Raw genomic sequence first — 16,124 nt, forward strand, 5'->3', positions numbered from 1 at the left:
AACACCACAGTCAAGGCATTTATGTATTTTTATAAAAAAAAAAAAGGCAAAAACAAAATTAGACCACTAATCCTGACAGGTTACTACCCCAGCACCTACATCTTTGTATTTTATACTAAAACATGTCTTACCTTTCTCATGACAAAAAAATTAAAATGAAAATTACATCTACTTTTAAAATGTGTTTAATCATTTTCCTACATTAAGCAGTGGCACATCTGCCCCTCCCCCTCCCCCGCCCCCATGTCCCTCTGTGGTCCCAGGGTTTGAGGGCTTCTTGCATACTAGGCAGGTGCTCAATTGCATTCAGTGCATCAGCCAAATATTCTGGGAAGGAATCTAGAACTGTGCCAGATGCATACTTCTATGGCTCCTCAAAGGAATACTATGACTATGCTGTCCAATTTCCTACCGTGTTAAAATGCAAATGTGAAACAGACCTCACCCTGATAGTGCAGTATTTCTTAGGTTATCTTTGTAATTAATTTTAAAGCAATTTGGAAGGCTTTTGCTTTTATAATTGTAACCTCCTTCTAGCTTAAACACTGTATGTTTCTGTTGGGGACTTATAAACGCAGACTTAGTACACGACTACTGACAATTGATGAGGTAATTGTCACATCTTTAAATCACCAGAACAGACCGCATGCTACCATACTTAAAGACTACCTTTTATGACTCAATGAAAAGTTCCCTAGAATTTCCCCAGATTGACACACGTTGAAAACCTTCAGGTTTTTGTTTCCCTCAGGTGGGGGGAATCAAGCCAAGTGATCTGCACATGCTGTTCAAGTGCTTTACCCCCAGCCTACAGTCCCAGATACCTAAGACTGAAGGAGGAGGAATGTTTGAACCCAGGAATTTGGAATCAATCTGTGCAACATAGCTATACCTTCTCATTATTAACAAAACTAAGTACTCTGTACTGTATGAATTTTAAAGCTAATACTAAAATATGGAAATAACAGAAACTCCACAATATGGAAACAATCATCTTTCAATCCAGATGAACTGCCAAAACCTGAACACCAAACCCTAAAAGCCAATGTTCTTGTCAAAGGTGAGAGGACTAGCTCTAGTGGAAGGTAGCACTTCACATGCAGCTCACGGTGCTCCATGCCCTTGCCTTTTACCCATCTGGACCCTAGGTGCTGCTAATTATGGGCACGCAGTACTCACCTCTCCAAATCCGCCTTTTCCTAGAACTCTGTAATATCTAAATGTATGCTTTGTTACTGGCCGCCTAGTCAATAAAAACAAACAAACAAATTCAGGTCATAGAGTGTACTGACACTTTAAAACAGAAAGACCTTTCTAACTCTCATGTTGGGTTTATTTATTTGACCTAGTCATATTTCTTGACCCTGTTGCTCAGAGGGAGTGCCTAGGACAAAGAAGAGGGACCTTCCCTTGCTCTGATGGGACAGCTCGTGACCTGCATGGAGAGGAGTAAGTACATTTAAGATCTGTTGAAAACACTGACACAGGTATTGAACAGTCCAATTACCCTTTCTAGCTAAAGACAAAGATAGGGCCAGGAGTTTGGCCTAGCATTCAAAAAGACTCAGGTTTGACTCCTCAGTACCACATACATAGGAAAAGCTGGAAGTTGTGCTGTGGCTCAAGTGGTAGAGCTCTAGCTTTGAGAAAGCCGGAGGACAGAGCTCAGGCCCAGAGTTTAAGCCCCAGGACTGGCAAAATAAAATAAAATTTAAAAAAGACAAAGATATCAGCAGCCCACACTAAAATATTCACATTTACAACTCACAGCAGTCTTGGGCTTACCTCTCAGCCTGTCAAAAACATGCTAAGGACACAGACATAAACACAGAACACTGTCCCTTGAAAAAAGATTCTCAAAGATGTTTTACCCTATGCCCAAAAGAAATGTATGAACTACAATAGAAAATTAATCATCTAAAAATTTTTTTATAAACCCTTAGCCTAATTTTGATTATGTTCTAAAAACTAAGTGCCAGTGATTGTATACAGAGATTCCCTTCTTGAACACTTGTTTGTTAAACATGTCATTTGAAATATGATGTACAAATCAATGTTAATAAATTCTTTAATAAAAAAATTAATCACCCAATAAAAATTTCAGCAATAATAATCATAGTAGCACTAATAACAGCTGATACTTGGTGATACTCTGTGCATCAAATATTGTGTTAAACATTTTCACACATTTCCCAGATCATCTTAGCAAAAATGTAACAAGGCATCTTTAAGTACCACTAATTGTACAGAATAAGCATTTAAAAATTATAAAGGCAGGCCAGGAGCTTGGCCGAGTGGTAGAGTACTTGCCTAGCATGCACAAAGCCCTGGGTTTGATTCCTCAGTATCCACATACACAGAAAAAGCCAAAAGTGGTACTCTGGATCAAGTGTAGAGTGCTAGCCTTGAGAAAGCCCAAGGACAGTGCCTAGGCCCTGAGTTCAAGCCCCAGGACTGGCAAAAAAAAAAAAATTATAAAGGCTAAGTCACTTGTGTCTGTGCAGTGGCCTAGACTGTAAAGTCTTAATCACTGCATCATACTATATTTTTGTATTATAAATTCAAGATATGTCATTTTAAGAAGTTCATTGAATATGGACAAATGTTACAATACTACATCTATTAATAATACTTGGGAGCCGGCAGTGCTCACGCCTGTAATCCTAGCTACTCAGGAGGCTGAGATCTGAGGATCAAGGTTCAAAGCCAGCCAGGCACATCCAATTAACCTCTAGAAAAGGAAGTGGAGCTTGGCTCAAGGGTAGGGTGGTAGCCTCGAGCTGAAGAGCTTAGGAACAACACCCAAGCCCAGAGGTAGGGTGGTACTCTTGAGCTAAAGAGCTCAGGGACAGTGCCCAGACCTAGTTCAAGCCCTAAGAAGCTAATTATCTGTGGTTCATGCTGCACAGGAATGGAAAGGCAAGGCCAGCTCCAGGCAAAAAAATAAATAAAATAAAACAACATCAAAAGGCCCAATTCAAAAATAACTAAGCTGGGAATAAGTGGCTCACACCTATAATCCTAGCTACTTAGTCAGCTGAGATCTGAGTTCAAAACCATCCCAGGGAGCAGGAAAGTCCGTGAGCCTCTTATCTAGAATTAATCACATGAAAACCAGAAAGTGGCACTGTGGCTCAAGTAGTAGAGTGCTAGCTTTGATCTGAAAAGCTCAGAGACAGTGCCCAGGCCAAGCACTCTACCACTAGGCCAAACTCCCAGCCCCCTAACTTTCTTTTGAGTTCAAGTCCCATGACTGACCAAAAAAAAAAACAACCCACAAAAAAACCCACATACATCTAAAACTAAAAAGGACTGGGGGCATGATCCAAGTGATAGAATGCCTGCCTAATAAGCATGAGGCCCCAAGTTCAAACCCTTAGACTGTCAAAAATAGCATTTTATTGTGCAAAATTGCCACATGTAACTCAAGATTTCTAGTAGAATCCTAATGGAAAAGCAGAAAGCAATTATTATGTGCTATGAGAATTACTATTTGTTTTCATTTTGTTTTAAATTAAAACCTACCTTTCCAGCCATTTCCATTGTAAAAACTGAGAAAAATATGGGCTTTCTTGGTATTCTTCAAATGGTTTTGAACTCAAATAGTTACGAACAGCCCTAGAAGAAGATGTTATGCAATTACAAACATTTGTTGCATAAAAATCTGAAGAAAAGAATGTTGTAAAGCACTAAAAATCATTAAGTTTGGGGAAATCAATTATTACACACAATTCAGTATATATGATTTGAAATTATAGAAGTGTACTCTATGACCAGGTGCAGTGGCTCATGTCTGTAATCCTAGCTAGTCAGGAGGCTGAGGTCTGAGGTTCGAGGCTCAAAGCCAGCCCAGGCACAAATGACCGTGAGACTCATACCCAATTAATCACTAGAAAAGGGAAGTGGGGCTCTGAGTCCAGGATAGGGCAGGAGCCTTAAGCTGATGAGCTCAGGGACAGCGCTCAGGCCTAGAGTTCAAGCCTCATGACCCACAAAAAAAAGAAAAAGAAGTGTACACTATGTTCCATTGGTGTCAATGAAAACCAGGAAGAATTCAAAATATATGAAAACTCTTTCCTTTCCCAAAGTCAAAGATTCTTTTTTTATGTATCCATAGGAGATAAATTAAATAATAAATCAGTAGAACAGAATAACTTAAAGGCATTCAAGCTATGTGCCTGTATGTCTAACCAAGAAGTCAATATTCTGCAAAGAAGACAAAAGTGCATGACTGAATGTTAATAGACATATGGTAGGAAATATTTTTTTCCCCTATTCCTGGAGCTTGAACTCAGAGCTTGAGCACTGTCCTTGGGCTTTTTCAAGTGTAGAGTTCTACCATTTTACTTGTAGCACCACTTCCAGCTTTTTCTATGTATGTGGTACTGAGGAATCGAACCCCGGCCTTCATGCAGGCTAGCACTCTACCCTTAGGCAGAAATACTATTTTTTAAACATTATTTAATATTTTTACAGAAGTAATATGTTTTTGTTTTTGTTTTTTTGCCAGTCCTGGGGTTTGAACTCAGGGCATGGGTACTGTCCCTGAGCTTCTCTTGCTCAAGACTAGCACTCTACCACTTGAGCCACAGCACCACTTCCAGTTTTTTCTGTTTCTGTGTTACTGAGGAATCTAACCCGAAGCTTCATGAATGCTAGGCAAACACTACCACAAAGCCACCTCTCCACCTTTGCTTTTTGTTTTGTTTTGTAATGATGCCTACATTATTAAAGTATCACAAACTCCAGAGGCAGATCCACCATGTGGCAACTGCACAGGACAGCTGCCTAGGACACTGAGGTCCTTATAAATTACCTACAGAAATGTCTACAACACGTCATCTGCAGAATAACCATCAGAGCTGAATGGCCAGGCCCTAATGGCTCGCTCATGCCTATAATTTTACCTACTCAGGGAACTGAGATCTAAGGATTATAATTCAATTTTAGCCCAGACAGTAAAAATCTATGAAACTTTTATCTCCAATTAGCTACCAAAAAGCCAGAAGTAGAGCTGTGGCCCAAGTGGCTATGGCTCAAGTGTGTATTCATGCCTTGGCCAAAAAAAGCCTAAATAGAGCATCCAGCCCCTGAGTTCAAATCCCAGGACTGATGAGCACGAACACACACAGAACAAAAGCTGGCTGGAATGTGGCACAGGTGACAGATGAAAAAGCAAGACAAGCAAGCTCAAGGCCCAGAGTTCAAACCTTTACTACTTAGGGAAAATTCAGTTGCTTTTTTCTCAGCTTTGCTTGATGACTCACACAAATCTCAAACTTAACATATTCTGAAAACTTCTGAAGTCTTTTGTTCTCACTAGTCCATTCACTTATCTTCATGATCACTGTCATACCATGATCTGAATCACTGCCATCATCTGAACAGCTAAGAGCTTCTCTGACCAATCTTTTGGAAACCATCTCCTCATGTCCAAATTGCCACCAGAGCAATTTTTCTTTTTTCTTTACTTTTTCTTTTGCCAGTCCTGGGGCTTGCACTCAGGACCTGGGCACTGTCCTTGGACACTTTTTGCTCAAAGCTAATGCTCTGCCATTTGAGCCACAGGCTACTTCTGGCTTTTACGGTGTATATAGTTCCAAGGATTCGAACCCAGGGCTTTGTGCACACTATGTGAATACTCTACCACCAGGCTACACTCCCAGCCCCATAGTAATTTTTTTTTCAGTTGTGGGACTCGAACTCTGGGCCTGGGTATTATCCCTGAGCTCTTCAACTTAAGGCTACCCCTTGAGCAACAGCACCACTTCGGGTTTTCTGGTGGTTAAAAGGAGATAAGTGTCTCATGGATTTTAGTGCCCTTTTAGTGCCCAGGCTGGCTTTGAACAGTGATCCTCAGATCTCAGCCTCCTGAGTAGCTAGGATTACCACACCCAGCTTCCAGAGTGGAATGATGATGGACCAGAGCCATGACAGGGATGCTAGAATACTAGAACTCAACAAGGGCCTTCTTCAGTACGCCACTTATGTACATGTGATTATTACTCTTAATTTATTCTTACTACATAAAATTATGGAAAGTTAATGCTGTAATTTGGGGAAGTACTCTGATAAGTTATGTCATACAATGAAACCTTTTTTTCTTTTTTCTTTTTTTTTTTGCTGGTCTTAGGGCTTAAACTCAGAGCCTGAACACTGCCCTTGGGCTTTCCTCAAAGCTCTACTACTCGAGCCACAGCTCCACTTCCAGCCTTTTCTGTGTATGTGATACCAAGGAATCAAACCCAGGGCTTTGTGTATGCCAGGTAAGCACTCTACTATTAGGCCACACTCATGGCCCACAATGAAACCTTTTGACCATTGGGTTTACCCATAGATGATAGGTAAAGGGTTAGGCATGACCAACTTACCTAGTGCATTCCTCAAAGATGTTTTCAGAGGAGTTCTGCTTCAGATTTAATCTACAGCATTTCACAATATCTGGAGGTATTTCTGATAAAGTGGGTGTTGAGTTCTCCATATAGCCCAAACCAAACATGTAACAATTAGTGATTCCAAAGTTTGCTAATCATAAACAGAACCTAATGCTTATTAAAAAAAAAAAAAAAACAAGGGGCGGGGGTTTGGCCTAGTGGTAGAGTGCTTGCCTAGCATTCATGAAGACCTGAGTTTGATTCCTCAGTACCACAGACATAGAAAAAGCAGAAGTGGTGCTGTGGCTCAAGTGGTAGAGCTCCAGTCTTGAGAAAGCCTAAGGACAGTGCCCAGGCCCTGAGTTCAAGCAGAAGCAGGAGCAGGAGGAGAAGAAGGAGAAAGGAGGAGAAGGAGAAGGGGAAGGAGTAGAAAAAGAAAAGGAGAGGAAGGAGGAGGAAAAAGAAGAGGAAGAAGAGGAGGAGGAGAAAAAGGAGAAGTAGAAGAAAAGGAGAGGAAGGAGGAGGAGGAGGAAGAAAAGGAAGAGGAAGAGGAGAGGAAAGAGAGGAAGGAGAAGGAGGAGAAGAAGAGGAGGTGGAGGAAGAAGAGGAGAGGAAGGAGAAGGAGGGGCTGGGAGTTTGGCCTAGTGATAGAATTCTTGCCTAGCATGCATGAAGACTCAGGTTCAATTCCTTGGTACCACATACATAGAAAAAGCCAGAAATGGTGATATGACTCAAGTGGTAGAGCTCTACCTTGAGAAAGCTCAAGAACAGTGGTCAGGCTCTGAGTTCAAGCCCCAGAACTGGCAAAAACAAAACAAAACAAAAAAAAAGGCGAAGGAGAAGATGATGATGATGATGACAAAGATGAAAAAGCAAGTACTTGGCTGAATCAATTTTCTAAGGCATTATTTTGGCCACCTGGGGCTTGAACTCAGAGCTTGGGCACTGTCCCTGAGCTTCTTCTGCTCAAGGCTAGCATTCTATTCCTTGAGCCACAGCACCACTTCCAGCTTTTTCTGTTTATGTGGTACTGTAGAATCAAACCCAGGACTTCATGCATGCTAGGCAAGCACTCTACCACTAAACTACATTCCCAGCTCCAGGAATGTAATTATTATTATTATTGTGTGTGTGTGTGCATGTGAGTGCCTGTGTGCACATGCACACACTGTATGCATGCACACTAGTACTGGGGCAAGAACTCAGGGCCTCATGCTTGCTTGACTTTTTTATTTAAGGCTATTACTCTACCACAAGAGCCATGCATCTAGTTCTAGCTTTTTGTTTCTTAACTAGCGATAAGAGTCTCCTAAATTTATCTGCTTGGGGTGATTCTGAACTGTGATCATCAGATCTCAGTCTCCTGAAGTAGCTAGGATTATAGTCATGAGCTGCTGGCACCCATTTGAGATCTAATAATTGATTTCCTCAGTAACTCAGAACAAAAGATTAAGGGCTGGAAGGATAGCTCAAATGGTGGGACACTGCCTAATCAAGAATGAGATCCTGAGTTAAAAATCATAATGCCACAAAAAAACTAATTAAAATAGAATTAAGACTTTTAGTATGCACACATATTCTTTTTTTTTGGGGGGGGGGGAGCGTGTTGTGAGGCTTGAACTCGGGACCTAAGGGCTGTCCCTGCCTGAGCTCTTCAGCTCAAGGCTACCACCTTATGCCTGGAGCCACAGCACCACTTCTGGTTTTCTGGTGGTTCATTGAAGATAAGACTCTGATTGACTTTAGTGCTTGGGCTGGCTTTGAACCTCAGTCTTAGATCTCAGCCTCCTGAGTGGCTAGAATTACTAGTATAAGCAACAGGAGCCCAGCTCAACTATTTACTCTAAAGAACAAAACATACCTCCTTATTGAAGAATCTGTCTAAGATTGATAGTCCATAATCTCTTTGTTCCACATCAATGGCAACTTCATAATCTGCCTGATTGGGGAGAATGGGGAAAGGAAAATGTTATTTGTCCTTTTCCATCAATGTCTCATAATATTTCAATTTTGTGACTTATAGAATTGGCTTGGTACCCTCAGAACCAGAAAGCACCTCTACTGATCATGTATCTATGGCCGTTCTTTGCAAACCTAAGAAATACGAGGAAATAAAATTGTCTATTTTAGGGGGTGGGGGGAGGGTAATGGGTACCAAGACATGTGAAAGGGTATCAATGTATGTGAATTAATGCACCTTCTATCTGGCAAATATCATGTAACCCTTTTATTAATTACAATAAAAAATTAAAAAAAAAGAAATAAAAATAACCCATAAAACAAACAAAAAAAAAACTGTCTATTTTACTATGTTGAAAATGAACTGCATAGCGGGCACAATGGCTCATGCCTGTAACCCTAGCTACTCAGGAGGCTGAGATCTGAGGATCAAGATTCAATGCCACTCCGGGCACAAAAGGACCTGAGACTCTTATCTCCACCTAACCCTTAGAAAATGGGAAGTAGGGGCTTGGCTCAAGCGTAGGGCAGTAGCCTTGAGCTGAACTGCTCAGGGACAATGCCCAGGCCTAGAGTTCAAGCTCCATGATCCACAAAAAAAAAAAAAAAAGAAAAAGAAAATGAACAACTTGTGGGTGGAATGGGAGGGGAAAACTGGGACAGATTGAGGGAAGAGGTAACACTGTCCAAAAAGAAAAGAAATGTACTCTGGGGCCGGGAGTTTGGCCTAGTGGTTAAAGTGCTTGCCTAGCATGCATGAAGAGCCGGGTTCGATTCCTCGGTATCACATACATAGGAAAAAGCTGGAAGTGGTGCTGAGGCTCAAGTGGTAGAGCTCTACAGTGCTCAAGGCCCTGAGCTCAAGCCCAGGACTGGCAAAAAAAAAAAAAAAAAAAAAGAAAAAAGAAAAGAAATGTACTCTTTGTCCAGGAGCATGACCTAGTGGTAGAATGCTTGCCTAGCATACATGAAGCCCTGGGTTTGATTCTTTGGTATCACATACACAGAAAAATCTAGAAATGGTGCTATGGTTCAAGTGAGAAAGCCCAAGGACAGAGCCCAGGCTCTGAGTTCAAGTGCCAGAACTGGCAAAAAAAAAAAAAAGTACTCTTTATCTGACTTATATAATTGTAATTCCTCTGTACATCACCTTTATGATAACAATTTAAAATTTTTTAAATGTTCAATTTGTACATGTGTGTGCAAACACAGAAGACTGAATCCAGGGACTTATATATACATGGCTAAACAAACAGATAAATTGATTTTTTTTTTTTCTGGTACTGGGGCTTGAACTCAGGGCTTTGACACTGTCCCTGAGCTCTTCAGCTCAAGCCTAGCACTCTAACATCTGAGCCACAGTGCCACTTCTGGCTTTTTCTTTGTATGCAGTACTGAGGAACAGAACCCAGGGATTCGTACATGTTAGGTGAGCACTCTACCACTAGGCCACACTCCTGGCCTAAAGAGTTAATTTTTAAAAGGAAGTTAATAAGTTAATAAAATAGTAGAACAATTATTTCTATCATCTTTCAATACTTCATTATATTTGTAGCCATTAATTATGGCTAAGTAAAATGCACTAGGTAATAACACTTCGGAAATGTCCATGAGTCAGGGCTCCCAAATGAAGTCTGTTAATTTAATTAATTATATTTATTTATTTATTTTTGTTGGTCATGGGACTTAAACTCTGGGCTTAAATACTGTCCCTGAGCTCTTCAGCTCAAGGCTAGTGCTCTATCACTTGATCCACAGAGCCACTTTCAGTTTTCTTGTGGTTAATCTGAGGTAAGAGTCTCAGGGACTTTTGTGTCCAGGCTGGCTTTGAACCTCCATCCTCAGATCTCAACTTCCTGAGTAGCTAGGATTATAAGCTCAAGCCACCACCGCAGGCTCTGATCAGTTACCTCTGAATTTCACACTTTTGAAATTCTAGGCTTGCAAGTGCTAGTCATATACATTTTGAGACAAAAATATTTACCTATAAGAAAATCGTAATGCCGGGTGTTTGGCCTAGTGGTAGAGCAAACTTGCCTAGCATGCACTAAGACCCAGGTTTGATCCCTCGGTACCACATAAATAGAGAAAAGTCAGAACTGGTCCTGTGACTCAAGTGGTAGAGCTCTAAGAAAGCCCAAGGACTGGCAGGGGAAAAAAAAAGAAACGAAATAAAAAAGAAAATCACAAATAATAATAAATCTCAAAGAGGATGCATGAGAATGTTGGAAACTTTACAAAACATAATAAATTCCATCCAAGGTGATCATCTTTATCATCATCATCATCATCACTATTATCTTTAAGTAGTTGTACAAAGCTGTTTCAATTCAAAATGTCAGTTTATGTGTATCACTACTACAGAAACAATAAACGTGCCTTCTATGTGCTTCTGGGTTAAAGTGTTGTAGGTATATAGATTTGCCAGATAAGAATATAGCAAGGATGCTTTTCAGGTATCATTCTGTTAACCTTCATACAAATGAAAGCATCATGATTCAAAGTCATTTAGTAATGTGATCTTCTAGCACCTGAAAATGCCACATGAAACAAATTACTTTATACTAAAGTGATTTCCAATTTAGGAAGATAATATGATACTGAACTGACTAGTTAATCTCCTGCTCTACCATCATCCAGGTCTACTTCTAAAGCACAGATGGGGCAGTTCCACACGGAGATAACCCACTTACCACTGCATCCAAGAATTCAACATATAGCTTTAGATTTGGAATTGTATTACAGAATTGCCTGAAGAGAAGTCTTCCTATTGGCTGCTTTTCACAAAGACTGCTAAAATCCTTTTCTGGGTGAAGAAGGAAATAAGAAACAAGCAAATAATTATGATTACAATCCAAGTGCTATTACAAATTTAACTGTTTTCTCTTGATACAATAAAAGTATTAGTAGTGTTAATAGTATTATTTTTAACTATTGTTCTGCTTACTAATTTAAACTGAGTTATCAAGAACATCCAAAATATTCAGATATGTATGGTGGCTTGTGTCTGTACTTCTAACTACTAAGGAGGCTGAGATCAGGAGTACTGTGGGCAAAAAGACATTTTGTGACCCCTTAACTGACAGCTGGGTACAGGGGTGTCTGACTGTCATACTAGGTATGTAAATGCAAAGATTAAGAGGACAGTATTTACTGGCCAACTACAAGAGTAAAAGTCCAGGAGATCCCATTTCAATTGAGAAGCTGGCCATTGTGGCACACACTTTATAATCCCAGATTTGCCTAGTGGAAGAACTAGGATTCTGATGCAGATGCACACAAAAGCAGGAAGATCTTACCTCAAAAATACCAGGACAAGCCAGGTTCGGTGGCTCACGCCTGTAATCCTAAACTACTCAGGAGATCTGAGGATCAAGGTTCAAAGCCAGCCAGGCACAAAAGGACCTAAGACTCTTTTTTCTTTTTGCCAGTCCTGGACTTGAGCTGAGGGCCTGAGCACTGTCCTTGGACTTTCTCAAGGCTAGAGCTCTACCACTTGAGCCTCAGCACCACTTCTGGCTTTTTTCTATGTATGTGGTACCGAGGAATCAAACCCGGGTCTTCATGCATGCTAGGCAAGCACTTTAACCACTAGGCCAAACTCCTGGCTCCTAGGACCTAAGACTCTTATCTCCAACTAACCTCTAGAAAATGGGAAGTAGGGTTTGGCTTGAGGGTAGGGAGGGAGCCTTGAGCTTGAAGAGCTCAGGGACAGCACCCAGACCAGGTTCAAGACCCATGATCCACCAAAAAAAAAAAAAGGGGACAAAAAAGGGCTGGAAAAAGTAGCTGTGGTTTGAGTGATAGAGCAGCAGCCTTGAGCAAAAAGATAATGGATAGTGCTCAAGTTCTGAGTTCAAGCCCAAGTATCAGTACCAAATAAGAGGGGATGAGAGGGTGGGGGGAGAGAAGAGTAAAAGAATTGAAGGCAAGGCTCAGTTCTGCCTAACAAGATATAGATTAATTATCAGAGTGCCTTCCTAGCAAGCATGAGGCCTTGAGTTCAAATCCCAGTTCCTACTTCCTCCAAAAAAAAAAAAATACTCAGGCAAAGCAAGATAGCAAGAAGAATTTACATAGATATGAAAAGCCTGACTTGAAATGGCCTACCCCTGTTCAAAAGGACCTAGAGAAGGTCATCACCAAAGAAGACAGGAGCAACAAGAGATCCTTCCACAATCACCCTGTTTGTTTTTATGTTAGGGCTTAAACTCAGCCTGGGCTCTCCTTTAGCATTTTTGCTCAGGACTGGTACTATACCACTTCAGCCATAGCTTCACTTCTGGCTTTTTTAGAGGTTAATTAGAAATTAAGAGTCTCACAATCCTTCCTCCTGAGCTAGAACTATAATCTCAGACTCCTGAGTGGCTAGGATTACAGGCATAAATCCACAAGTGTCTGGCCTATGCTCCTTAAATTTTTTTTTTCTACTCAGGAGACTGAGATCTGAGGATTACACCTAAAGCCAGTCTGGGCCAAGTCTATGAGACACTTATCTCCAAGAAGCTACTCAGAAAAAGCTGGAAGTAAGGCCTGGAGTTTGGCCTAGTAGTAGAATGCTTGCCTAGCAGGCACGAAGACCAGGGTTCAATCCCTTGGTACCATATATATGGAGAAGTTGGAAATGGTGCTGAGGCTCAAGTGGTACAGCATTAGCCTTGAGGTAAGCCCAAGGACAGTGCTCAGGCCCTGAGTTTAAGCCCCAGGACTGGCAAAAAAAAAAAAAAAAAAAAAAAAAAAAAAGTGGTTTGAGGTAAGTCTGGGCACAAAAGTTTATAAGGCTCCCTTTCAACCAACAGCTGGGTGTAGTGGAGCATGGCTTGTGTCTTTTTAGCACAAATAGCAGGAGGCAGCCCAGGCTGGCCAAAGCATAAAAGCAGTATTCTGTCTTAAAAAGAGGCTGGAGGGCCTAGTGTTAGAGTGCTTGCCTAGCATGCACAAAGACCCGGGTTCGATTCCTCACTACCACATACATAGAAAAAAGCTGGAAGTGGTGCTGAGGCTCAAGTGGTAGAGCTCTAGCCTTGAGAAAGTCCAAGGACAGTGCTCAGGCTCTCAGCTCAAGCCCAGGACTGGAAAAAGAAGAGGCTGGAGGCACAGTTCAAGTGGAAGAGCTCCTACTAAACCCTAGTCTCATCAAATGACAGAAAAAATGTTTTCAATTGAAAAAAATCAGTACAGGACACTTTTAGTTCACATCTGTAATCCTAGCTACTAAGGAGGCCATCCTGGGCAAGAAAGTCCTTGAGACTCCAGTCGCCAATTAATTACACAGAAAATGAAGCTGTAGCTCAAGTGGTGGAGCACTAGCCTTGAGGAACAAACAAACTCAGGGGAGAATGGGGCCCAGGCCCTGAGTTTATGTCCCAATAATGGCACCAAAAAAAAAGAAAAAAAATCAATATACTTAATAACTATAGATTAGAAACCTCATATCAGTAGAATTTATCACAAAATGTTTAAAACAAGGAACTCAAGAAAAAGTAAAATCTGTGGGCTGGGAATGTGGCTTAGTGGTAGAGTGTTTGCCTAGCATGCATGAAGCCCTCTAGGTTCGATTGCTCAGTACCACATAGACAGAAAAAGCCAGAAGTGGTGCTGTGGCTCAAGTAGTAGAGTGCTAGCCTTGAGCAAAAGAAGCTCAGGTACAATATGCAGGCCCTGAGTTCAAGTTCCAGGACTAACAAAAAAAATGATAAATCTAATCAATGATACAATACCAATCCCACCCTCCAGACAGAAATAGGGATGTTACTTACCAATGAAGTGTCTCAGTTCATTACACTGGCTCACAGGGGGGAACTTCAACATTTCCCTCCATTTCCTACTACGACCATGTTTTTTGCCAAATCCTCCTAAATTTGAAAAAAACAATATTGGAACTTAGAAAGGATCCTGATAGATGTCCCAGGCTGACCTTGAACTCTGAACCCTCTTGCCTTGGCCTCCAGATTGCTAGGATTACAGGGGTGCACTATCATACTCAGCAGAACAGGGGGAGTTTTCATAGTTTAACATATGGTCATATTGAGAAATCTTTTCATAGTAAGAACTATCAAATAGAATTAGTGTCACTAATATTTTTCAAACTAATAATAATTTGTCTAATCTGGAAATAAGCTTGATGATATAGTCATTGGCTCTGTAATGTTATCCTAACCTTCTGGAAGTAGTTCTTTTTGTTTTCTTTTCTTTTTTTGTGGGTCATGGGACTTGAACTCTGGGCCTGGGTGCTGTCTCTGAGCTCTTCAGCTCAAGGCCACTGTCCCATCTCTTGAGTCACAGAGCCACTTCCAGTTTTCTAGTGGTTAACTGTTGATAAGAGTCTCAGGAGCTTTTGTGCTGGCTTTGAACCTTGATCCTCAGAACTCAGCCTCCCGAGTAGCTAGGATTACAGGCGTGAGCCACTGCACCTGGCTGGAAGTAGTTCTGCTGAGCCTGTTTCCAAATCTATAAACTGAATCTAATATCACATTATTCAGCAAATACGTATATTCTTCTTCGAACAAATATTTGCTGAGCACTAGGTAAACCAATCACTGGATGTATTATGGTTAAACAACAACAAAAACTAGGTTTGGTGGTAGGTGTAGCTCGGTGCTAAGATGCTTTCTTATCATATATGATGAAGCCCTGGCTTCACTCCAACAACAAAACGAAACAACAAAGCCCCTCCACCCCCACCCTACTACAGTCTGAGAGAGAAAAGACAATCAGATCAAGGCTGCCAATCAAATGATGATACACAGCATGAAACAAAACCAGGCAGGGTGAGTGTGAAAGGTGTTATTCTGATTATAAATAAGTGCAAGCCCCAGGACCAGCACATATACACACACATATGCACACGAACACACACCAACCATAAAAAATAAGTAAATCAGGCACCGGTGGCTCACACCTGAAATCCTAGCTACGCCAAAAGAAAAGAAAAGAAAAGAAAAGAAAAGAAAAGAAAAAGAAATGGTCATGGAACATTATACGCTGAACACAATGGCTGCGTATGGGGCCAAAACCCACACGGAACGAGCACGTCCGCCGGCTGTGCTTTGCACGGGAAGCGCTAGGTTTCCCGCTGCCCGCTCTGCTGTTTAACCGGCGGTCCCTCCGGGCCTCGCCGCACCACGTCTTCCCCCGGGGACGGGAGGCGGGCGGGACGCAGGCCCAGCGGCCTCGCCGCAGCCGCGGGGTCCCGGGAGCCCGACGCCGGCCCGCACCTTGCCGCGCCTTCAGCAGCAGCGTGTTGGCCATGATGTTCTCCAGCTCCATGGCGCGTCGCCTCCGCGGGACTCTGCGGGGTCGGGGTGGCGGAGGCGGAGGCGGAGGCTTGGGAGAAGACGAGGAGGCCACCGCCGCGGCCTTCAAGCCGCGCCGCCGCCGCCGCCGCCGCCGCCGCCGCGGCCACCTCCAGCCCCGGCGTCGCCACCACTGCCACCGAGGGCGCGGGCGCCGGGGGCGGCGTCGGCGCGGGGGCCGGGGGCGGGCGGCCTCCCCGCCGGCCCCCGCCGGGGAGCGGTCGGGGCGCGGGGGCCGGGCGGCGCGGCCGCCGCGGGGCTCAGCTGTCAGCGCCGCCGCGCGGTCGCTCGCGCTCCTCTCCGCCCCATCGCCCCGGCCCAGCTCTCGTAACGACGCCCTCAGCTCCCGGGCTCCGCGGGTCCCGGCGCTCAGGGGCCCCAAGAACCGGGGCGCCGCGGCCCCCGGCGGCGACGGCTGGAGCCGCCACCGCCGCCGGCGCCCGCTGCTCTCACGGCGGCCTGGCCCCGGCTAACGACCTTCCCGAAGAGGGAG

The 16,124-nt window shown here is 42.9% G+C and overlaps 1 protein-coding gene across 3 annotated transcripts in view; it reads right to left on the reverse strand.

Moving 5' to 3' along the window:
• Nucleotides 1-15,759, reverse strand: part of Grk4 (G protein-coupled receptor kinase 4) — a 46,843-nt gene extending 31,084 nt beyond the window's left edge. The window contains exons 1-7 of one of the 3 annotated variants that reach the window (XM_090343892.1): nt 15,554-15,759; nt 14,096-14,191; nt 11,030-11,142; nt 8,239-8,316; nt 6,372-6,475; nt 3,526-3,618; nt 1,180-1,243 (exon numbers count right to left, since the gene is read on the reverse strand). In XM_090343892.1, coding sequence (XP_090200018.1) covers nt 1,180-1,243; nt 3,526-3,618; nt 6,372-6,475; nt 8,239-8,316; nt 11,030-11,142; nt 14,096-14,191; nt 15,554-15,605 — 600 coding nt within the window. In that variant the 5' untranslated portion in view covers nt 15,606-15,759. Of the gene's footprint in view, nt 1-1,179; nt 1,244-3,525; nt 3,619-6,371; nt 6,476-8,238; nt 8,317-11,029; nt 11,143-14,095; nt 14,192-14,496; nt 14,659-15,553 lie in introns of those variants that run through there. The other 2 variants (XM_090343890.1, XM_090343891.1) reach the window with 2 other exon arrangements.
• Nucleotides 15,760-16,124: the final 365 nt, after the last annotated feature.

The sequence above is a fragment of the Megascapheus bottae genome, chromosome 13, assembly GCF_031878675.1.
Source record: "Megascapheus bottae isolate mThoBot1 chromosome 13, mThoBot2.hap1, whole genome shotgun sequence".
Lineage (NCBI taxonomy): Eukaryota > Metazoa > Chordata > Mammalia > Rodentia > Geomyidae > Megascapheus > Megascapheus bottae.